Source organism: Struthio camelus, chromosome 3, assembly GCF_040807025.1.
Source record: "Struthio camelus isolate bStrCam1 chromosome 3, bStrCam1.hap1, whole genome shotgun sequence".
Classification (NCBI taxonomy): Eukaryota; Metazoa; Chordata; class Aves; order Struthioniformes; family Struthionidae; genus Struthio; species Struthio camelus.
Window position 1 is genome coordinate 76,901,986 of NC_090944.1, and position 25,752 is coordinate 76,927,737.

Below are 25,752 nucleotides of genomic sequence, written 5' to 3' on the forward strand. Positions count from 1 at the left end.
CATCCTTTCAGCAAGCAGACATCAGAATTCAAACCTGATGAGGAGAGAGGAGGGAAAGCAAAGTGAATCTTAGAGGACTTCATCCCTGGTGTGGAAACCTTGGGAATAATTGACCTGCCAAGAGACAAGTGTATTTGCTGGGTGCTTCTGTATAGGCTTTAATAAAAACTTACAGCAGATTTCTTTCTTAAAATATTATAAGGAGTCAGTATGCCTTTGGAATCCAAAATTCTTTATGAGGATTTTAAGAAGATCCAAACGTATATCCTTATGGTGAAAACAACAATGATGTATGTTATCTTGCAGGTGCTTGGCATTTTAAGATTGCTAAAATTTGAGGACCTTTAAAATGATAGGAGTTCTATATGTACAAGTTACTAAGGTATCTATGTGTGGACATTATAATGAAAGTACATTATGTAACTTGTAATGAGTTTTGAATTTTTGTACTGATAGCACTCTATACTTTGAAGGTATCAAGAGGCTTAATAAAGTCATTAAAAGCTATTTCCAACAAAAAATAAACGTTCATCTTTAGCCAGAAACTTTTCTTTTTCATATTTGCTGGCTGGTTTTTAAACCAAGTTTATCAGCAGTTTTTCAGCAGTTTTTCTAGTTTTTCATCAAAACTAAAACTGCAGTGTTTTGGGACTTTTACCGTTATAGATTTTCTTCCTCCCATTTTATCTTTCTCCCCATGATTTTCCCTCTTTTATGTCAGTGAATTAAAAAAAAAAAAAGGATATCCAGAGAGTTTCCTCATCTTTCATTATTTCTTTAAAAGAGATTAAGAAAGAATTAAAAGATTAAATGGAAATGAGTAAATGCTGGAAAGGTGTGTATCTTCATGAAGTATACAGCTTGTATGTTACATATTCAGCCTGTGTCAGCCTCAACGCTAAGATACATACATCCTACGCAAATATCATTAGCCGTGCTGAACTTTCATCTTATAGTTCAGATATACAAAACTTACATCTCTGCCAAGGCACTCAATAGGAGAAATTCTTAGGAATTTCTTAGGATAAGGACTGTTTCCTTATGCTGAAGGAAGAGAGTCCTCAGGAAACGCTAAGAGCACTTAATAAAAATAGTTTTCTTCCACCTATCCTTTTCTTCTGTTTACAGAGTGGGCTTTGACTCATATGTTCACCATCTGTTCTGTTATGTCTATCTGTATGCTTTTGCCTCACACACATTCCCGCTCTAGATGCAAGGTAAGTTGCACATCTCATTGAGCAGTAAGCACGGAGCATAAACGGTTTGTGCTGTATTAATAGCAAGAACTGGCACTTTTGATGTGTAATATATTGTCTCTAATGGCTTCTGCACTTTACCTCCCCTCCTTTCATTTTCTCTGAGCTTAGTGTGTCACTGTCACTTTTTCCTTTTTGCATCCTTGCAAGACTTGGGGAAAATATAGCCTTTCACAGTTGTTAAAAGTACCAATGTTGTGGCTCATTTGCTTTTCCCTGAGCATCCTTAATCAAGAGTGCTTTTTCTCCAGCTCTTATGAGCTTTACTCCTTGGAGGACTTAATAGCTGCCACTGTCTCAAGAGAGCCTGCCTTGTCACTGGGGGCTGTGAATGAAGAGAGAGTTTTTGTTGTAGCTAGTACTGGAATATAGCATTAAGAAGGATGGACCGGAGAATTTCCTCCCTACCAAAGGCCAGGCAGGACATTCACTATCAAGCCCTTGTCAACACTCGTCCTCACACCATACAGCATAAGTGAGGAGTGAATGGAGGATGCAGCACGCATGCAGTACGAGGCTGGAAGCAGGAAGGGAAAGAGGAATTTTATAGAGGAAAGAGAAGTAAAATGTATGAAGAGAAAGAATGCTTCAGATGGTCATGGCTCATCCCAAACAAAGTCAGGGTGGAGGGTTCCTTATTCTCAACAGAACCAAAGCACCAAAATGGTAGTTGAGGTGAAATAGGAATCCACAGAGGGCACAAAGCATGGTATAATGCACTGAAGACTGTTGCCATATTCCAATTAATCTAATTTTTGGTTTCCCACTTTCAGTCCCAAGTAGTCTGAAGACTATCAAATGCATCTGAAATTGATAAATGAATGAATAGACTGCCATTTGCAAATCCTCACCCAAAATGAAAGAATGTGGCTTCTTATTAAATGAGATATTATTATTGTACCAACATAGGCAGCAGTGTTAGCGATGAGCCTAGCAGAATTAAGAAGCTTTCTGAATGCTTTGACAAACAGAGTGCTAATGTCCTTGATGAAAAATGAATTTTAGCAAGATCTTCCAAAGATTTTACCCTCTTTCTACTACATTTCTGTCCCGCTAGATGTATCTTTTCTTCACGTAAGAATTCTGGTAGACACTGAAACATTTTTTTTTGACATTGTTAGTCAATTACTTTACCACTAGACCTTGTCACATATTAAATTCAGACTACTTCTTAAGGCAATATGTCTTTTCAGATGAAATCAAACAAATACTTAATTTTTTATTATTTTTGAAGGGAAAAAACAAGAAATATTTCTTGCCGATATTTTTGTTTCCAAGGTAGAGAAAAAATAAAAAGCCAAATCCACAATTTTCATTTCTCAAAAATAAAGGATGTTTTAATAACCTTCTCCCCTCAAAAGCAGCTGTAAACAATTGATTTAATATCTAATCTGCAATTCGCAACTCTCAGACAGGGATTTATGGGTTAGAGGAGCTTTTGACCTCTCCCAGATGCAGAGTGAGACAAACTCTCCACTTTTTGGCCAAGACAGTCCATCATCTGTAAAATACACTAGGAAAAAACAGTAGAGAACTCCTTAAGACCTGCCTGGGAGAAATGACTCAAACAGTTCCAACATTAAGCACTCAGGTCGTCAGCACCTCACCCAGGCCCAGTCACGGAGCGGTGCTTCATAGAGACATCTTGTGCGCCACCGTCTATTAAATCGCCTCTGAGCAGAGCAAGAGAGGACCTTTTGCCTGTGAGAAGGAGCATTTATCTCAGCCACAAGTAAAGAAGAGTGTTAGTAGAGAAGGTTTCCTGAAGTATAAAGACGCAGTTCTTAGTGCTGCCACTTATGTAATGTGCACGAATAATTTATAGTTTCTGTAGCTCAGTTCTCTCTCTTTCTGAAATGCACACAGCATACCCCTACCTTCCAGGAATGTTAGAAGCTCATTAGTGTTTGTCAGGTACTCAGCTATTGTGTGGGGGAGAGAGAAAATGAACGTCTGTACAGATAGTGCTTGTGGCACAAGAGTGTGTAGTGTGTCTGCAGCCATCATGAGGTCGTCCTCTGGTGTTGCTAGAGTCATTTCCACTCCTTGATCCCGTCTGAAGGCTGGCTGAGAGGAGACCAAAGTGCCAGTTTTTGTTAGCTTCTGTAGACTTGTGGTCATTCCTGTTCACAAATCTGTTGTAATTTTTCCTACAAAGGGAAGGTTGGAAACAGTACAGGAACTCCTTCCCAAATATCATTGTGATGTTCCTGGCTCCCTAGCTACTACTGCATCCTTTCTGCTTTCTGCTTCCCCTCATGTATCTAGCTGAAGAGATGCCACAGATCCTTGACTCCAAACCATATGAGTCACTGGGCATGCATGCTGTTAACTCTCAGCTCACATTCATGGACCCTGTCTAAAGTTGCCCTGGAGCTGAAGTCCATTAGTTTTAAGTCCCAGTTGTTCTCTGCTTTCACCAGCAGAGAGGGGTCAGGACAAGGATAAATTTCTCAGGCAACAGCCCAAGTATTCCTTTGGCCTTTTTGTGTTTCCTCTAGCATGTCTACCTTGACATTTACAGAGGCAAATGTGCTCACATTTAATAAAAAAGATTTTAAATAATCTGCTTTGATTAGGTGCCTAAACTACTGGATTTTATCCATGTAATTTTCTTCTCTTGCTGCCATGAGTATATGATGATACTTTCCAGCCCTTATGTAGCTGTGGTCCTCAATCTAGGAATCTTCAGAGTTTGACCTCCTGACATTGGAGACATGGTGAAGTGGGCTGAGCCCAGTTAAAGGCATTGCCAACACCTACATTCCAGTGCAAAATCAGTCATTGATTTCCCATTGATTTGGTTTAGACAAGGTGCTTTTACTTTCTTTGTATGCATTTCCTCATTGATAAAGTTTTTTTTTATATATTTTTTCCTCTCTCACAAACATTTTATAAAAGTTAATTGGAGTTTTTATAAAGCTTACTGACAATCAGAAATTCTTTTTATTATTAATGAAACTAATAATGTACCACCATCAAAGGAACTGTAATATAGTAACCCTTGCTGATTCCATGGTAACTCTAGGTTATCTAGGGTCTCTTAATCTGTTTTCCAGCCCTGTTTGCTGGGAATTCTGCTGAAACAGAGGAAGATCTGTCTGAACATGAGGAAAAACTTCTTTATGGTGAGGGTGACTGAGCACTGGCACAGGTTGCCCAGAGAGATTGTAGAGTCTCCTTCCCTGGAGATATTCAAAACCCGCCTGGATGCGATTCTGTGCAATGTGCTCTAGATGACCCTGCTTGAGCAGGCGAGTTGGACTAGACGATCTCCAGAGGTCCCTTCCAACCTCAGCCATTCTGTGTGATTCTGTGTGATTTTTTTGTTTGGTTTTGCTCTTTTGTTAGCAGTAAAACAGCAAAACAGTAAAACGGTAGCTGTTACTCCTGAGACAAGAGAGCTGTGTCATGCATGAGAGCAGGTACTAGAGTTGTCTATTTAAAGTTTAGAATTTATCTAAGGACCAAAATATAGTTTAAGTCCTTTTTATAGTAGTTCTGCTGGTCTTGGACGGTTCGTCAGCTTGGCAAATTTTTCCTTATGTTTTAATTTTGTTCAAGAGTGGATAGGTTTAAGAAATTAGCTCAGGACTGAAGAAAGTCCCTAGAAAAAAGACCCCACAGTTTTGTAGGCCATTTGGTTACTCAGGAGGTCAAATAATTAAAATACTAATGCCAATGAACTGCCAGGTATTTTCTGCAGAAATGCTATTATGAAGTCCAGTAGCACAGTAAGCAAGTATTATAGCAGAAGAAGAAGAGGAGGGACAAAAGGACTTTAGTTAGGAGTTAGGCATGGGTGTACATCATGTAATCTATCTATCAAGTACTGTTGCCAGTAAAATGGGCCAGGTTCAATCACCTAGATATTCTTGCTGAAAATAACCCTGGTTCAAGACACTACCTAGAAACTTGCAAAAGTGAATTGCACATTTAGGTGCCCCTAATAAGCAGTGCTTAACTACTCGCTGGCAATGACTCCATGGGCTTAAAGCAAAGAGAACCTTATTGGTGGGGAAAAGAAATACGTAACATGGCAAAGCCAGTGATTAATAAATCAACAATATTAGGTAAGGCAAGACTCTTCTCCCGTTAGCATGTCGTGGTGATGGTCTTAAGTCAGTCTTCCTTCTCCAAGGAAGAGCATCCTTCCTTGCTTTTTCCATCATGTACTACTGGCAAAGACACAAATTTGAGTAAGTCTGTCTTGCATCTGAAGTGACTGCAGCTCTGGTTCTGGAGATGGAGGCCAGGCTTTCTCAGCTAAACTGCTTTTTTTAGGAGATCTCATTTTCTCATCTAGATTTTTGGGCCCACCTCGCAAACATCTCTAGCTTCTACACCAGCACTCTGGGTGGATATACTTAAGGCAGTTATCCTGTCCTTCTGTTATCAACAATGATAATTTTATCACCCCCTCCCAGTGGATAATGTTATTGTTGTGGAACCAGAGTGCTCTTAACTAAATATACATTTTCCCCTTCCTAACAAACTCCATTCTCCAGTTTAAGGCCTCTATAAAATCAGACGTCTTCCTTCTTTATAAGGCTTTACTCTGCATTTGGTACACTTGTAGTTACTGTAAGTATTTCAGTACCAGCAGAACAATATTATAGCTAAGATTATGAAATCTATCAGTTAAAGGGGAAGTCTTTCCCAACATAAAAAGCATTTCCATAAACTTCCACCTCAAACATAGATTTACACACATTGTGTTCATTAGCAATAAGAGACACTTGCTTTAGTGGTTTGCATGTAGGACTATGGCCATCCTGTCATGTCTCCATTCCTCACCGGCAAAATGGTGACCAGTTTTACAGGGCTGTTGTATTTATAAAAAGCTTTGAGAAGGTGAACAAAACAGAATCCTGAAATAAACAGTGTCAAAATGCAGTTCAGCTGCCCTTCTGTACCCTGGCCCCAGGGAACAAAGGGAGTGGGTATCAAGACCATGTGCAAAAAGCAGCAACTTTTTACAGAACCTGGTCTTGGCTGGGGTGGGGACAGGGGACAAGCGATATTGAAGGTTGACAAGACTGGCTTATAAAGGCCAGTAACCAAATAGCAAGGCACTTGGGGTCATAGGTTCATAGAATAGAATCACAGAGTTGCTGAGGTGGGAAGGGACCTCTGGTGCAATCCCTCTGCTCAGAGCAGAGCATATTGCTTAGGACCGTGTCCAGTTGAGTCTTGAGTATCTCCAAGGATGGATACTCCACAGCCTCTCTGGGAGCCTGTTCCAATGTTTGATCACCCTTACAGTAAAGAAGTTTTTTTCCATGTTTAAAGAAAAGGTGTCAAGAGCCACTTCCATGTCTGGGTGACCTCAGTCCCAATAGTGGCATCCATCCCCCAATATGGAAGAGGTCAGACAAGTTTGAAGGATGCATGGCAAAACTTTACAGTTGCCTCATTTTACAGCTTTCTGAGCAGATGTAAAGGAAGTTCTTTGTTGAAACCGTGTGGTGACAGGGGAATATAGGTAAATTTTCTGATACCAGAAAAACGTATTATGTTACTGCATGTATCACCAAACTAATAAACTTCTCAGACCACATAAAGCAGGGTCCTAGGAAGGAGACCAAGGGGTACCTCACACTAAGTACTTAGGGCTTCAGCTGGTTTGATATTGCTGGGAAGCTGAAACAGAAGTCCTTGAGGAATTTACTCCGTGGCAGGGGCTGCAAAGCCAGGTGGAGCAGGAGCCCCTCCTTCCTCCGACGTTCCCCAGGGTACAAAACCACTCGTCTCATTACAAACCTCCTCTAAAAAACCCACAGGGTTCTCCCAGGAAACACTGACCTTATGCATGTGGCCACTTTGCTCCTCTCTTTGCTAGGAAAAATGTAACCGTGTGGCAAGAAGGAGAATCGCATCCCATCTGCAGCTCTTCTTCCTTTTTCATTGCTGGAATAGAAAAGCCAGGCAGGCCACTGATACCTCACCGAGATCAGACTGGCTGACGATGGAAGTGTTAGTGAGAGAAGCAGAGACAGGCATATCAGGCTAAGGTGAGCAGAACAATATCAGGCCAGACTCTACCAGACAGCGCAGAGCAGCCTATAGCTTTAATTTTATGGGTGTCTCTGCTTCACTGGACTCTTAACTGTCCTGGAAACCTTTGATATCATATGTCTTCAGGGTCGTAGTCCTCTTGAGATGTTGATATATTGCCCATCACTGCAATCTCAAATAGGCATTTGGCAGCAGGAGATAGTAGTCTCTTTCCTATTAAGAGACCTTACTAAGTTCTGCATTATCTGCATTAAAGCAAGATTACTTATGTTTGCAGAATCGAAAGTCTAAAAAAGAAAGGAAATGTAAAAGATAAATTCTGTATGGCAGTGTTAAGGCCAGTCTTATTTACATCCTGTGTATTACAGTATTTAGTAAACACACACGGAAATGTGTTTAATGTGTGCGATTAATATATCGATGTCCATATTTACTGAGAAAAACAGGTAAATGAACATTCCTATATAAGGAACGTGGTTGAATTTTGCTTTAAGAGAAAACTTAATTTCATATTTGTTGACATTTTATACTGTAGCTTTATAATCTTGAGATTACATGATTTGTGAGTAATCATGTAAATTTGAGAGTTTGATTTCAGCTCTCATCACATAGCAGGGGTGGTTCACAGAAGATCGGTAGTAGTGCCTTAATTCAAGCATGGATGAAAGGCAAAACACTTCTTCCTCTACCTTTCTCCCTAAATGTGTTACCTTTGCGTGCTTGTCTGAACCTCACTTTAACCATGCAAGATATTCAGACTTTAGAAAGGTGTGACATTATCAGGATTCATACATATCTTAGAACAAGGGCAAACACTTTCTTGCATACTATGCTGGTTAACACTGAGAGCTTTCTCGTTCTAAGCGTGTATGTGCGTGACTTAATGTGATACCATTTGTAAAAAAGTATGCCACCCTCTTGAGACCCTTGTATTTATCTGCTTTCAATTACATTTGAAGTATTCAGAAAGTCTCCTATACTAATCCCATCCAACTTGGAAGCCACATAGCTCATGCATGAGGCTGTCAAACATGAGTAGTTGCAGATGTCAATGCAGCAGTGGCAGGAATCCAGAAAGATAGATCAAGGCTTAGTCACTGAAAAATACATGCCAGCACATCTCAGATACATAGCACTGTAGCACCTCATAAGGAAAACGTGTCATGACAGGAAATCAATAACCTCTTGGAGGCGATCTGTTTTTGAAATATTCATGATTAATTATGCCAGGGTGTGTTTGGCAACATTGCTTGATCCAGTATTAACCTAATGCTTTTTGCATGAAGCACTATTTTAACTAGTCTCATATGTCAAATCTGATGGCTCAAGTCAGGTTTTAAAGGGTCAGGTTATAGATTTTGTAATGTCTTTATGTCAGACAATGCTACCTTTACTATGATGTGTAGACTTTTACTGATCAATCAAAGCATAAACAAAAAGTTTTAGAACTAATTGCATTTGAAACGCAATGATTCTCATAAAGTATGTCACAGAATGGATAAAATATGCAGGGAATGTCATGACAGAAGACCTTAGTTCAGGGTATTCCTCAGTTGGTTTGCTCATATCCATTTGCAGGCGAGAGGCAGCTCTCAAAGACACACAAGCAGAAGTAAACCTCCATCTTTCTTCCTCCAGCCTCATTTTCCCCCTCAACAACGTTTTCAGTCACATCTGCTGCCCACTATGCCCCTCACAAATGCAGGGCACCAGCACATGCCTCCTGCCTTCCTTACTCTCCCACCACATACCTGCACTTCCCAGGACCCCAGCACACGCTAACACCTCGTTCACCCACCTAAAGCAAATCGCTCCTGGCCCCACTGATCGTGTGCTAGCTCTGGGCCCTGCCTTGGCCTGGCCTCTGTGTCCAGAGCAGGGAGTGCAAGTCCAAGAGGGTTTTTTTCTTGCAGCAGGGACAGCCCCTGCGCAATGCAGGGTGTTGAGCTGGGAGCTGCTACGCTGCCCAACTGCGGCTTATCACTGCCATGCGGTCCATCAGCAGGAGCTGCCTAGGTACAACTGCAACTCACAGCGTAGTGCAGCACGTTTGCAGAAGCTGGAGGAAAGTGGAAGTGATGCAAGTGTAGTCCTCCAGCCGCTGGCATGTGTACCATTGCTTGAGAAGCTCTTTCCTAATGCACCTCTCTCTCGTAGTGAAATACTCGCAGCTTAAAGCATATAGTGCAAGGCGCATCATGCAAAATTGATTACAAACAGATTGCTGGAGGCAGTAATGAGACCATGCTCATGTTAGTCGTCTACTGCTGTCTGTAATACAAGAGGGAAAAGGCTTAGGAGGTCATGTCACATCCCAGAGTTGTTTATTAAATTGTTTGCCTGTGTAATATACACAAAGAATTAAATAAGCATAATATCAGTATCTGTGAGAGAAATTGTTTGAACCAGGTTGCTCTCACCATGGGATAGACCCAGATTTGACCTTTGGATACCTTACCTGCAAAACACCCAATAAATCCACCTCTTCAGTAACCACTTCCAGGATTTTAAATTTCCAAGTAGCATCAAAGAGCCACCATTTGCAAAAGAAACTGCCAAAAAATGGGTTCTTGATTTTCCCAAATGTGGAATTTCTTTCCCCAAATTACACTGGCCTGAAGCCCAGGACAACCAATATTCAATCCTGGACCCATGACAGTTTCAAAGTCCAGTGTGTTCGGGTTAGAAAGAGGATCCTTTTGCTATCAGAAAGCCAAAAATATCCTTCTCTAAAAGCCTCAGTGCTGCCCCTGGTAGATTGCCAGATATTAAAATTGAACATGGCAGATTTTATGTATAGATAAGCTTTTCAACTAATTTAAAGAGATTTAGAAAACATTGATACAAATTGTTTTTTCCTTCTGAGGCCTGTGCAGTTGGACTCATGGTATGGAAGGAGTTGGCTTTTCGAGAAGAGGAATACTGTTTTCCATATGAGTAAAATTGTTTTAAACCATTGCTAAAATATATCTGCAAGCCTTCTTTAGTGACATTTATACTATGAATACATGAAGCTCAATGATTTTACTAACACGCCTTCAGCATGACCTGCATAAAGACACAGCAATCATGTAAATTAAATCTCTGTGGTACACATAACTGTATATGTGGAACACATTGATTTTTATGGATTATTGTAAGAAACAAGGAAATATTTCTTTACCTGAATATACCTTTTTGCAAATAGTAGTTTGAGAAGTCCTGCGGCAAATGATTTAGCTGGTAAGAGGCAAATGAGCTGAACAAATGCTGTGATTAATGAGTGTTACCTTCGCTGGGCGTGTGTGTGCATGTGTACGTTCAAAATTGTTAGTGGAGTGTTTTTTTAAGTGACTTTGTGGCAAAAATAGTGACTAGAGGTTGAAAGGAAATTGGGGTTCACAGGGCTGGCTTAGCTGTGACTGAGCGCACAGAACCTCCGCTTTGATAATTGCACTTATATTGCAAAAGTCTCTTAACAGTAATGGCCATGCGCATTGCTGGGAGCCAACCAGGGAGTTTGGGTACATCACTGGAGCCCAGACAGTGCCAAGAACAGAAAGCCTAGCTAAAGTGAAAGGAGAGCGATGACTTGCATGACACTGTACTTTGCATGTGTTTAATGTGTTCACTCCCGTGATAGCTGAATATGTGACAAACATTAAAAATAGTCATATTGAATTACACAGACTTAAAAAAGATTAAACATGTGGCATGCCAATGCAGTTTCGGCTGGCATCATAGCACTGGTTTTGTGTAGTTTTGCTATGCCATCTCATTTCAAGCCCAAGTGACCAAAAGTTTGCTGTATCTCAAGTTAAGGCATTATATGTACCTGGCACACGTACCGATGGATGTGAAGGGAGGACCTGTGGTAACTGAAAGGGACCAAGACAAAAGTGAGAAGGTGTCACTGCGGGAGTGACTGAAGCAGGGCCAGGAGGGCACAGAGGGAACCGCTTGGGCTGGCAGGGCAGGAGCTGCGAGAAAGCAGCTGGAACCAGCAGAAGCTGAGAGACTGGAGAGGGATGTCTCGGAGGAGGACGACTGGCAAAGTCTCCAAAAACAGAGGGGAACCAGGACAGAGGGTAAATCGAGGTAACAACTGAGAGGGCCAAGATGACTCAGGGCTTTAAATTCGAGTGAGTAGAAGGCGTTTCTTACCAGTGTTTTGTTAATTCTCTATACGTGTTTGCTGGTTTTAGGCTAATACACTGGACTGGAACTGAAGATTAAAATGTGGTTCTCAGTCCCTCCATGACTACCCTACATGACCTTTAGTGAGTCATTCCACTTTGTCTTCCCCTCCTGCAAAAGGGAGATAGGGTATACTGTCCCTACAGTGCAGTACTACTGTGAGGGTATATAACGTAATACTTTTGGGGTGCTGAAATGCTTCAGTGGTTGGCATTGAGGAAATTCTGTAGAAAAACACCTGTATATAGCCTCCTTGATGCTAATACAGTCCCAGGGGTGAGATCAGACTGACAATGGCATTTTAATATGTAGTCTATAGTGCCTGTATCAGAAACAAGGAGAAGGAATCTGTCAACATTAGGTATGCACAGAGAAATTATTATTATACAATTCCTATTAAATCAAATGTACTATATCCACTATATTTATCTACAGAAAAGGAGAGGGGATAGCATTAAAAAGGAAGTGTCAATTTTCTTTTGAAAGAACACTGCACTCTTACATTGACTGAGAATGGTTATCTCTGGCTCTTGTCTGTTTTGTGGCATTATATGGTATTGGTCTTTGTTTAGATCATATAATACTTCTTCCTCCCTTCAACCTACGATAATAATTAATGAGCTGTCTGTGGCTGCCTTGGAGTGCATCCTGTGCAGCAATATGTCTCAGTTAATAGTCATAATTTCTCGTTTGTAAAATGAAAAGTGCTACCAGCGCTTTTAGTCTCAGAAGGGTTCAGACTCACTCAAGGATTCCAATTTATTATACACCCAGTTCTGATATCCCACTGCTCTCTTTATGGATTAGGCTGCCTTGGTAGAAGGTATCATCCTTCAGATGACACATAAATACTCTCTTGCCAGCTGTTCCTTTCTGAGAAGTTTCTCAGCAAGTAAATCATAATCATGCCCCTAGTTTTCAAAGTTTGTGATCAGGTTCAATCATGCCCCTAGTTTTCAAAGTTTGTGATCAGGTGCTCTACTTAGCTCCACTAGGAGAGTGTGGAAAATGCAGCTTTATTACTATTATTACACTACAGATGGTGCTGACTACAACTGGAGAGATTTTCAGACCTGTAAGTATTGACTCCTAAGGTAAATGCACTTGTAATGATTTTAAATTAAGAGGAATGGACATAGGTTATTTTGCGGATAGTTTCTAAAACACCTTTAATTGCAAAGGGTTACACAAACCCCTGAGAAGTAGGAAAGAGATGCAGACAGATTGCTTCACTCATTCTGATATGCAGCAGCTGTTTACATATACACATAATCTGCATGTGAGCTCAGAAGAAGTAGTGAAGGATAACATCTCACTGATGGAACTAGAATTTAGAAAGGAATTCAGAAAGACAAACAACAAACTGGAATTTGGTTGTGACAGCAAGAGGTTAGGAATATAGGAAATGCCGCTCATTGTCATGCCGCTGGTCCATCTAGTCCAGTAACTTGTCTCTGAGAGGAATCACTATTACCAACTTGAGAGAAGGGTAGAAGACTCACTTAAGGGAGCTGTCATAAATGTTCTTTAGTTTATATCCTTAATGGCCACAGGTTACCACAATGTCAGTTATTACTATTGTAACTGTATTCAAAAGGTACAACCTCCAGCATCCTTGATCACTGCAGTGGGGAAGGAAAACTTAGTTGTAGCACCACAGCAGCATCCAACTGATAGATCCCCTCTGAAATACTCCCATCCAACACACTGGCTACTGGAAATAGAGAAAGAAGGCCAGGTTTTCAGTTGATCTCTCCTTTCTGAGCCTTCCAGAGGCTCCTGAGTGGACAGCACGGCCAGACTGCCCTGATGCACTCCATAGGGGTCTGGTTGGTAACTCTAGCTTCTCAGGCCATTTAATAAACATGCTGCTCTGCCACCCTCCTGTGCCACCTATCCTAGTGCAACTCTGCCAGGCACCTACCTTCGCATTTGTTTCTGTGGATACCTACTTACTGACAATAAGAAAAAAGCAGTTATTCCAGAGCAATATTTTTAACTTATTCTAGGGAGAAACCAGCACCTCCAGGACTCACACGATCCATCGATTAAAATTCTGGTAACATCAAAGTTTCAAAGCCTCCTTTGTTGCCACTAGATTTTGCTGACTCTTAAGAGCATGGGCTGAAGCCCATGGGCTTAAGCCCTCACAATGGAGGGAATGGCAAGTTGACAGTATTTCCACTGAACTAAAATATCCTGTAACATGTAGGTTTTAGTCTGATCAAATTGAGTAATAAGGCGTAGTCTGTGTTGGTTAAAGTGAATTAATTACAATTTGTGTGACCTCCCAAACAATTGCATCATCACCACAGAACTTCTGCATGCTAACTGGGAATCTCAAAGGACAGATTTTTTAGTCTGAAATCCTTGTCTTAAAAGTGATTCAGAAGCGTTTCTGCAGGTGCGGACTGGGTCACATTAGTGGGAAGATAGAACTGCTGTAGTTTGTGCTAAGGACAGAAGATACCAGTATACAAAGCTACCAATTTAGTACCTTTTAAAAAGCTTTAAAATTCACTTTAAAACACAGTTAAGGAAGGAAAAAGCCTAAGCAAGGTGTTGATGAAAATAATGTTAAAAAAAGCAGCACTTACTGGTTGGAAGATAAAACATATAATCAGGCTTTCAAAAGTGAGTATTTAATTTGTCTAAAGACTGTTACAGAACCCATTCTTAATGTACTTGATTTGCATAAAATCTTTTCTTCCGACTACCTGTTGCAGTATATACCTGAAAATGGGAAAGTGCAGTCCTCCATCAAAACTCAATTTGTTAAGCTGACAAAGATGTGCCCATTTGTTATACGATTTTCCAGTTTAAAATTTCATTAGGCACATATATACCATAAGGAGGGTGGTACAAGTTTTAAAATTATCCTTTAAAGAACCATTAATGAATATGCCTTTTGAGCACAGTTTCTCTCAGGAGCAATTGCAGTGGTTCTAAGAACAAATCTGCCTGCAGCTCTAAGGGTAGTTTATTGCAGCGTATGGTAATTCAGCTTCACTCAGAAGTTGCTCCTTTGGTTATAATCCCCTGAGTGTTTTCAGTATCAAGTTATCTGTATGATATCTTGCAAATTCCACCTGGACTCCAAGAGTCAAGCCAGTTTCTCTCAATCTTCATGCATCCTGACCAGCATTTGAAGATTCAGCATGCCAAATTTCCTGCCCACCTGTGCAAGCTCACTGCCTCCTAATTTGGTCCGATGTGGCCCATGCAAGCCGAGAGCTTTCTGTGCCCTTACCCATATGTAAGTGACTGGACGTCAGGAAGCTGCACTGTGCGGAGGACACAAAATGGGGAGGAAATTGCAGTTTGCTCCTCTATGTGTGGACTAGCAGACTTAGCAAGCTAGGGTGATTTATATATATATGTATATATGGAGATACACACCCACCCCCCCCCACACACACCAACACACTCTCCATATATATAGCTTGCAGGGTCTCCACATAGCTGGCAGGGTTCTCTGCAAGCAAAAAGACCAGACCAGAATGAATGGCACATGACTATGCCATTCATTTTTGCCATGCCATTTTTCAGTTTTATCTTTCATTGTAAAGATCTGTGATAATTAAAGTGTCCTATTTCAGTGAATGTATATTTTGATCACATGAAGGTATGTTTGAAACAGCATATACCAAGTCTGTCTCAGCCCAGAAATGAGAAATTTCCTTTGGAGTGTTGCTAAACAGTTTATCTGCTTCTTGAAGTGACAAGGAGGTTCAGTGAGCTGCAGGAAATGCTGCGATGGAGGTGACAGACCCTGCCGGATCGCAGACTGCAGGGACAGATAGTGATTTGGGCGCAAACTGCCACTCAGGATCAGAGCAGGACGACGCAGTGGTTGGTTAATGGGAGCTTACCACAGTACTTCAGCTCACACGATAGTCCTGGCAGCCAAAACACTTCAGAGAGGGATTAAAAATGAGTAAGAGGGTCACTGCCTTTCACACGCAGGAGCAAAAGGAGTTTGAGGGCTGGAGGACAGCCTGACAGGCAGCACGACGGTCGCAGCGTGAGAAGCCAACAGGGTATGTTTTCTTGCAAGCGGATACAGTTAACCGAGCGCAAGCTGGAAGGCCCTGCTAAAGGAAGGGCTCAGGAGCTTCCTCGGCGCTGCACTAACATGCTGAGCACTCAGGGAACGAGTTTTGCCTTCTCAGCTGATAGAGAGGGTGCTCCAATACCTGGCTGCAAAAGCTTTATTGACGTACCACTACTTTGCTCACACAGGTCTAGTGTCATGCAGTGACACAGGCAAAACTGTCTTTTACAGGAGCAGCTGGTTTCAACGGGACTAGAATAAGCTATCCAGGTAAAGATGCAGCTTTCCTTATAGATACTTAGCTCATAGTACAAATGCCTGAACAATATAGCATAGTTTAGTAGTACTAGTATAGTTTACTACTATTGTATCATAGTACTATACTAGTGATTATACCCTTATTAGAAACAAGCCCTTTTCTTAAAGACTTTAAATGATGGAGAGTAACTGCTTCTGGAAAGCTGTTACAGTGGCTAATCGTTCCCATCATTTAAACCTTCGTATTAGTTGAACCACCTCATTCCTAGTCTTCTCTCAAGTAAGCCTGCGGAGATACTTTGACAAACAAAGTGAGAAATGTTGTGCTGTTCTTCCCATGACCTTATCTAGCCTGCCAGTAAGTAAAGGGGATCAGTCCCAGAAACACCAAGCAGGCATCTCTGGTCAGCATGGCATGATCTTTAACAAACAGTTCAAGAAAGCGCCAATGCTGTTTTCTCTCTAAGCATCAGATTCCAAATGGCCCAAGTTTATTCAGACATCAGATGGTAAAAAAGTTAGATGGTATGAAATTTCTGGCCTTTTGCAGCTTTCCCAGTCCTGACGGATCTCACTCCAAGCACATTTAACCCCTACTCACCTTTACCAGGCACTAGTCCAAATGCCAGTCTGATTCAAATCTAGTATTCATAGCTCCAGAGTTTTAAATGGCGCTGTTAGACAGAAGGTATCCCTGCTTACAAAATTTCATGATTGTTAAATTAAGGTTTCTGGAGGGACTGTGTAGGAGAAGGAAATAGTGTCTTTGTTGTAGTTTGGGTAAAGCGTCTGAAACCGTTTTTTCAAGTGGCAGTTTCACAAGAACATTTTTAACAAAAATTCATACTCTGGATTTTTAAAACTGCAGTGCTTGCAGGTAGCAGCTGCATTTGCTGTAACTGACTGAGATTAAAGATATATGTCTCTGCTTTCCTTACACTTTGCACTATGCTTTTGACAGGATTTTGTACATAAATTCTTCAGCGATATAGCTCATTATCTTGCCTTTTAGAAAACAGCGTAAGGGAGAATTTAGGAAAATAATCACCTCTTTTGTTGTGTAACCACAGAAAATGGGGAGGGGAGAAAAGGGCTCAAGATTAGGGGACAGTTATTGAAATGATTTTAGCTACTTTTTAACTTGAACACTGTTGGGTTATTATTGTCAATGAAGAACGCATCAACAAGTAGTGTCTAAAATGGCAAGCAGATTTCAATTGAGAAATACTGTACACAACCCCTGTAACTATCATATTTATAGTGAGCAGTTAAGACTTAGGGACTGGATCACAAGCATACATCATGGAAGAAATACCAAGGGTGGTTTTTAGAGTTAACAGTCTTTGTTGCTTTCTATTTTTTTTTCCCTAAAGAGATTATGGAGCCAGAGCAGGAGACATTTAACACAGCCTCCAGCAACACTGCTTTTGAGGGGTATATAGAGTGAGGTACTGATCTCTGCTTAAAGACCTTTTTTTGTACAGATGCAAGACTTACAAGTGAATCTCCAGGGCTTGCCTTACTGTCAGCCCCTGTTAATGGACTCTGAAGGTATTGCTCAGTTAATAGACCTTTCTACTAATAGTGGGCATCTCTATCACAGACCACACGTAAAACATCTCTGCATTCCCTTGATGATGATTTATACTGTTTAAAGGAATAGGGGCGGAACAAATTGTTAAAAGAGGAAGAAATTGAAAGCTCCCCTAACTGCTGTATTATCCACCTGACATTCTCCAAATGCTAGTCATTAATTACTAATGTATTGAAAATCAGAGCAGTTATCCAATTCAAATCATGTTACATTTATGAACCGGAGCATTTCCATTATCTTATCCTTTCCCGCTCAAACAATTCTTCTTTCTCCACAGTTGTTAAAGGCTCAGAACCCCTGCTCTGCTTTGTCTCATTTAGACCCATTACCCCACAAGGATATTTCTACTTTGTGCCCATCCTGCCTTCCTGTTGGTTAAAATTTCAGTGGACTTTCAGTGTTATTCTTACAAATTCGGCCCTCCAGCTCCCCCTGAACTACACGTGCACATCTGATGGCAGAATGTGGCCTTAAGCAATGATATTTTTTCCAATTTGTGAGCCAATGTTAGGAAAGGATTGAACCTGGTTTATGGCTTAGGCTGCTGTTGCAATCCTTGCACCTGCAGACCTCCCACTGAACACAGCAGGAGATTTCTGTGCACAGTCACAGTAATTTCAGGGCCAAGTTCTCAACCAGAGTAACTCCTTGAAAGCTGACAGAGATACACCAGCGATCATTTGGCCCCGTGCTGGCAAAGCAGTATGTGTTTCCAGAGTCACCAATAATGTCAGTTCTAGCTGAGCTGTATATGCAAAAATGATGGGGAGGAGGGGTTTCCTGACATGTCTGTGCTTCACTTATGTATATTTTCATGCCTGCCAGCATTCAGAAATCTAGACATCAAGTGTTGGGGGCAGGCTAAATGCAATTTTTCATGCTGCTGACATTAATTGGATGAACAGACCTTCTCAGAAGGGGCAGTGTAGGAGAAGTGTATGGAAAAATGACAAAATAAGGACTTTCACAGCTAAATAAAGACAAGTGGCAGAAAAGGGTTTTTACAGCCTTGGCTTTCATATGTTTCATTTGGGAATCTGAAAGCATTTTGCACACAACTAACAAATTAAGATTCACATCACCTTTCTGAGGAAGATAATTGCTCCTGTCTTACAGATGGAAGAACAGAGGTATTGTGACTATAATCCGAAAATATGTCCCTGTTTTCAGGTCCACAGATTGAGAGACATGTAGCCTAATTCTCAGAAGCATCATTTATATTCATTCATTTGGCTTTGTTTGTGCCTAAAGCCTTGCAAATCAGATGTTTTGCCCCCTAACTTGTATGGTCAAAATTAAGGGTCGTGAACGGCAAAGATTGCAGAGCAATTGCAAGGCTGAACTGGGACTGCGTCCCTTGTCCCCTAGTGCCATGTTCTGTTTTTACTTACTGAATACCCTCCTTGGATTTCTGGCCAAAATGAAAAGTGCATTCTGCTTGCTTAATTTTCCTCTGCTCTCTCAAACAATTGGACAGCATAAAGGCAATATTAAGTATTTGGGTTATTGATCTGCTTTAGAGACTCATTTTGCCTTTTCTTTCTAATGATCAAGAAATTGTGTTGAATTTTTTGTAATTACATTTCTTATTGTAGAACTAATATGGAAATGCAGTGAGAATCGTTTGTATCACCTGCTTTTTTCCCCGTTGTTTTGGTTTTTTAGCATACAACAGTTTTGCCCTTTATATTAATCGAGATGAGAACAACACATCATCAGTATCCCAGCAGGAGCTGTGGACTGGCTGCAGTATGCACCTTTGCTGTTGGCTATATTTTATGGTAAGGACTGTACACACTGTGTTTTCATGTTGTATTGGGGGTTTTGTACTGCTAAATTTGGGCACATATTTCATTATGGATATAATCACTAACAGATCCACACTGCATGCCTTGTTTCGTCCAAGACCTGGGCTTTGTCTGGTTTCCCCAGATGCTTATATTTTTAGAAAGTATATGCCAAACCTCACACAACAGGAATTTGTTGAACAATCCCATGTAAGCAGTGGTCTTTCCAAGGGTACATTTTTCAACCTTTTTTCAAGCTAAATGTTTTTCTTGGACCTTAGTTTTATTGCTTAGGGTTTTTGTTCTATCAAATAAAATTGAGAATAGGCAAATGATTTCCTGCATCAGTATTTAAGGCACAACAGAAAAGATAGAATGCTGTCTTTTTTCTTTACTAGTTCATAAATTCTTTCTGTAAAATTGATTACAGAATAAGCCAGTAATCTAAACTCTCTGCAGTTTATTTTAAAGGATGCAAATGTTTGTGAAAAATTAAACTAAACAGAAATAATCTTTTTTATACAGCACTAAATTTGGTCTTTGGGACCGAGTTTCTATTCAAGCACCTGACTTACCTAACAGAGTTAATTTACTTTAGTCATTCTGGCGTTTTATTTTTTACTAAACCTTTGTTTTGTTGACAATGCTCCTTTGATACCGTAAACTTTTTTTTATCCTGTCTGGAAACCTTTCATGACCTCCTGTTTATTTCTTCTCATATCCCTTCTTCTCACTTCACAACAACCTTCCCTCAGCTAAGATGACAGTTTCCAAAACTATGGATAATATTGCTTTTTCAAGTCAAGTAAGGTCAGACTAATGAGAGAGGAACGCAGGCTCAAGACAGTACTGTCATACTGCCTCAACTATGTGACTTGCCCCTTTTGTCCTATGAAATAGAGGCCATTATAGATGCACATCAACACACATTGAGTGATCATAAAACGATGATAGTCCGGCTGAAATCAGATGTTGTATCCCACGACACTACTCAGATTCTGCATTTAGTTCTACAAACATATATGCCATTCTTAAGAAAGAACAATATTTGCAATTGCAGTTGGTAAGATAAGGACAATCTCATCCATCAAGGCAAAGGAAATTTTTTAAATCCATGTATAATAATGCACAACTGTGATATTTCTCCACCTTCCTCTGATGGTGCCTAGAGGCAGGATGGCAGAGTTATCGTAGCAGTGTTCTGTTCTAGTATGGCAATTCCTGTTCTCTCAAAATCACCTGAGTAGATCCGTGGAAAAGTATTGCAGAGGAATGGAACATTGAAGCAGTCCAATTAGGTAAGGGAAATAAAAACAAGGGTGTCCTTAAATTTTTCCAAGAAGCTATAATAGTATCAGTGTGAGGAGAATTCAGTGTGAGGAAGAAAATTTTTCTCTCCAATGGCTTGTGCACTTATATTTATACTGACCTGTAATGCTAGGGATTGTCTTGAATCACCCACATCATGATATCATAGGCTACAGATCAGTTGTCTTACTATGTATGAATGGGGACACAGCACAGTGGACCATGTATACTTTTCCAGATATCAAAAAACTTCTTGCTGAAAGCAGTAATTTGAAAGGGCACATATGTCTTGATGCTGCCTGCTACAGTGCATCTAAATCTTACAGCTACAAGTAGAGGGTGGAAGGGCTGTAGGACAAATAAAAAGGAGGGAATAGAATATGCATTAAAAAATTAACTAAGTGGACACCAGTTACATTCTCCTATCATCTACCTTTGTTTTTACTGTTTATTAGTTTTATCTACCTGAAAGATATTTCCAAAGAGGACAGAACTACTCTCAAGTGATTTGCCTTCTTCCAAGCTGTGATTTCTCAAAAGATGATCTGAGACAATTTTTTCTCAGATCTGAAAGTCATCCTGCTAAATTTTGCGGTTACAGTCTATGATGTCTCCTTCCGTTCTTATGGAAGGAGATCTTTTGGTAGGACCGGAGGGAGACATGGACTCTGCCGTCATCTGCAAACTCTGCACATCTTCAAAATTAAAGTGTTATTGAAGGCTCTATCTAATACTTGACTGAGGCCACATGTCAGTCATGGCTCACTTGTGTCACTGCAGTGTACCTGATGTTTACAGGTTGGGGAAATCTACCAGAAAATATGAAAAGTGTTTTTTTCATCTCTCTCTCTTAGTGTGAGCCTACCTTTCACAGCTAAAGTTCACTGTCTTCCTGCTGCCAAGTAACCACATTGAAGTACTGATCTCGTTCACTTAGATTTTGGAGTTATTTAATTAGGATTTGTTGCCCTTAGTGGTGTATCCTTTTGACCCTTCAAGGTTAGCACAGTGCATTAAAATTGAGACTACACCTGCAAATGACCTGGTTACATAACACCACTGTGGAACTGTCTTCCTTTGTATCTTTGGTTGTCTGTGGATCCCCAGCTGGTGCTTAGTTCTTGGGTGGGAGGGGGGGGTTGTTGTTTTTTTACCTTTGAGGTCTGCTGCTTGACAGTTTTTCCTTCTTCCTTTGTAATTCTTCCCTCAGCAGAAGCGTTTTCACTGAAACTGTCTCAGGATAAAATGGAGACAGTTGCTAATCAGATGTTCTCCATGTTTTGTGCATGTGCACTCCCCACCTCAAGTGAAACCTTCAGACCATTCTACATGATTTATGTATCAAGTCACACTTTGCCCTATAAAGGAGCATACAGGAGGGTATTGTTTAGGCTTGAGTTTGTTAATGAATTTTTTTTCAACTGTGATTTGGAAAAGCTCTGAAAGCTTATGTTTTATTTCTTACATGCCTGAATCTTTCATGTATGGAAGGGATGGTGGAATAGGGAGCTTTTATTCTATGTGTTTCATAAATGAGAAAACAAGCCAACAATTCTGAATAGATTCGCTAAAGTAGGAAGAACATAGCTAGATAGTTTGATATCCCAAGTATTATTCAGAGACATGTTAGCTGAGATAAAGCCTTTCCTGAAGAGTAAAACCTTTTCTTCTTTCTTTTTTTTTTTTTTTTTTCACATTCTGTCCCTTAGGAGAGCATTTGAGCAGGCACGCTTAGCTCATTTACTCTCTGTGAGGGAGATTTCTCCCTTACTCTTAAGGAACTGTGCCCAGGCAAAACATTCACAGACTAGCACTGCCTGTTGCACACCATACATGGACTTTCAGGACCAAGGCCATGGGATAAGATGGGAAAAGCCAATTGGCTTTATTTAGCATGGCTTGAAAAGGTCACAATTTGTATTGAATTGTTAAATCTAGACAGTGCTAAGAAAACCCAAGAGCTTGCCAATACTACCAGAAAATACTGCCAATGGGTATATGGAGTTGGTTGTCAAGGAACAGAAAAGAGCCAGAACTCTGTTGTCCTTGTAACAAGAATGACCTCATGGCAACTAATATCAGAGCCTAATATGTCCCTAAAATAAACTGAGACAAATAGGTTTAGTTAAAATGGCTTTTTTGTTCCTTCTGCTTTTGAGCTCTTGAGGGTGCCAAATAACCAGACCCTAAGAATCTGACTCGGCCGCTTTAGTTATGCTGGGCTACGTGTTTGGGAGCAAAAAAAACTTGACCTGCTCTCTTGTTTTCTATCTCAAATCCAACAGCAGTTGCCTCTCCATGTGCCAAGCTTGGACTTGATTCATTCTTTCGTTCTTTAATAAAACAATTTAAGCAGCTCAGGTACCTTTAAACTTTAATTTGAAAATACGATTTCTCTTATAAGTGACTCTAAAAAGGTCTGTAGATTTGCTGAGGGAAAGCATTTAAATGAGGTAATGTGCTGAATACTTCTTGAGTGAATTTAAGGAAAGAATCTAAGTTCTGTGAAAATTTGGAATGAATTTAAAATAGATGCTGTCAACCTTGTTGTAGAATTCCCACTAGAGTTTCTCCATAGGAGATGATCAGAAAGAGCAGATGTTGGAAAAGGGATAGGGTTGTAGATTGCTAGGACAAACCTTGAAATTCAGAAGACAAGAGTGAAGAGAGAGTGTGAAACATGGTGAGAATTGACAGCCATTTTGGTAAAGAAATCGAAAGGCTTTCTGAAGTGGCTGAGAAGAGGAGTGATTGATGCAGATGGAGGAGAAGGCACAGAATGGCCAAGTGTCTGTACTTAGGGAGGGGACTATCAATGCTTTTGGGAGGTGACCACTGGAGAGGGAAATTCAATAGAGAATCAGTGGTTGGGGAAAACCAGGTGAAAAGTTCTAAAAGCAAGTAAAAGAGATGAACTAGAACCATGGATTAAAAGCAAATATGGGTAAGGAAATGTGCAACAGCTTGAAAGCTGAAAACATGCATGTAAGTGGGAAAAGCTAGGACAGGAAAGAGAGAGACAGGCTTTGAAGTCAGAGTGGAAGGTTGATGGAGAAGTGGGTGATAGATGAGACAATGCAGAGGAGGAGAAAAGAGTTGGAGCCAGCACTACTCAGAACAGAAAAGAGTAGGAAGAGGTAGAAGCAGCAGAATTAGGCCAGGAGATGATTAGCATCCCCTGTGCCTGACCAAGGAAGAGAGTGGGAGAGCAGAAGAGGTTTCAGCAAGAGAAGGCTGCAGGGATCCTCAGCTTGAAGAGGTCTGACATAGCAATAACGGACTGTTACATTCTGGCTCCCCTCCACCTCCTCAAATGTTTCAGTCAAAGTAACAGTAAAATCACAGATGACATGCATAGATAGTACATTTTCACTTACTTGTGCAGTTCCTTAAAATATAGCTCAAGAAGGCACAGCAACCATTAGTATATTTAAAATTAAATATGACTTATCAAATAGATGACTTCCCGTGACGACAATACCTTGCAGTTAATCTGCAGAGTCTCTGTCATTTTAGCTACCTGTACATAAACACAAGTTTCTGATAAGCTTTGTTCATCCTAGAGGATGTACCTCCTACTCAGCATCATGTCATGCTGAGTATATTTTGCATCCAACATTACTTGCAGCTGCAATTTTCCAGGACTTGTCTTCTTCCAACTGCTTAAGCCATTCCATACTGGTAGCCCAGTCTCACACCCCATTTTATTGTTCAGCATCATACAGATTGGTGGAGGAGAATCCATCAGGAGAAACTGGAACAAGATGGGGTGATTACTGTTATTTTCTAAGTAATGACTGCTTATTAAACTTATTTTTTAGTATTTAAAATTTCTAAACAGTATATTTTCCAAGTGTAGGTGACTTATGCCTGCCTAGCTGGAATTATAAGGAGCCCAGCATCTTAAGATGGCTGAGAACTTAACAATTCTAATTAGATGCAGAATAAAATGTTCTAGATTTTGGGGAAGTAAAAGAAGAGACTTTCTGAAAATGTCCCTCACGTCACTTCAATCAGTATTAGAAATCCAAAACAGAACAGATTTAGTGTGGGTCATTGCGCTCCTACTTCTGAAAGCTTAGGGTTGGTCCCTACACTATAACCACAAATGATTCATTCACTTGAGTTTTTAATGACTTAGCAGCTGTAAGCTCATCACCTCTTTTGGGAGACACGTTCTTATTGTTTGTACAGTCTTCTGACTTCAGAAACATGCTAGATATGTGTGATACTGCCCAGAGCAGAGGAATGAACTACACAGAAGCATGAGGTCCTCCCAAACTTGCAGTCTAGGATTGTTAAGTATCTTGGTTTCAGTGTATCTTGGGGTAGAGAGTTCCAGAAGTTAATTGGGCATCACGCCAAAAGGTATTTCTCTCTGAACTCCACTGAAGTGCTTCTTATTTTATGAGGAAGAGCATTTGGATCTCTTCAGCCATTTTATGACATTTATTATTATTCTGACCCCTCTCGTTCACTGATCTCTACAAGTTAAACAGCCCCTCATCTAATAGTTCCTATTTTCTCTCTGTATCCACCAAGAGCACTTAGAACTGATTGTTGTCTTGCTACAGATGTAGTCAAAGGACTTGGCTTGGGCAGGAAACAGGTGGAAACTCTCAGAGTTCAGTCCACAAAGGGCCAGCAAGTTGTGATGCCTCTGCAGGTGTATTCAAAATTATGCAGTTGAGAGCAGCCATCATGAAGAAGCAACCACTTTCTGCGGGATGGCTCCCATTGCAAAACTTTTCTGACATCATGGTTATCTACCATGATACCTACCTGTTGAGCTTGCTTGTACCATGGCTAGATTTCACACATGTTGTTTTAATAGTTGCATTACCCAAAGTGGCAGGTAGAGCACACACAAACCATAAGGTTCCCGCATTTTTTGAAGTAGTTGCTTGTCCTTATTAACCAAGTTTTGGATGTCCAAAGTAAAAGAGATTTTCAAAAAGAAGCAATAGCATGTTTTCAATTTTTTTTTTTTGAATTTCTGAACAAGCTAGTTGAAATTTTCATTTCCAAATATCACCACTTTTTTAACCAACATTTTACTTTTGTATATAGTACAGGAATATTTCTACTCCTTGCTCTTACCAGCTCTAGTAATTGGCAAAATTATCTCCGCAACTTGTAACACATTCATCTTTGAAAAGAAACTCACTGCTGTGTCATCAGTCTACATAGGCTATCACAGGACCAAAACATAGGGAGATTCTATGTTAACTTTATCTGCTGAAAGGTAGTTGTTCCAGTTTTAGTTTAAACTTTTTCTCCTTAGAATATTTTTATATGAAC

At 40.4% G+C, this 25,752-nt stretch overlaps 1 protein-coding gene across 2 annotated transcripts in view; it reads left to right on the top strand.

Annotated features, from left to right (window-relative positions):
- Positions 1-25,752, top strand: part of AIG1 (androgen induced 1) — a 130,777-nt gene that overhangs the window by 97,687 nt on the left and 7,338 nt on the right. For both annotated transcript variants that reach the window (XM_068938528.1, XM_068938529.1), the window contains one exon: positions 19,022-19,137. In XM_068938528.1, coding sequence (XP_068794629.1) covers positions 19,022-19,137 — 116 coding nt within the window. The remainder of the gene's footprint in view (positions 1-19,021; positions 19,138-25,752) is intronic.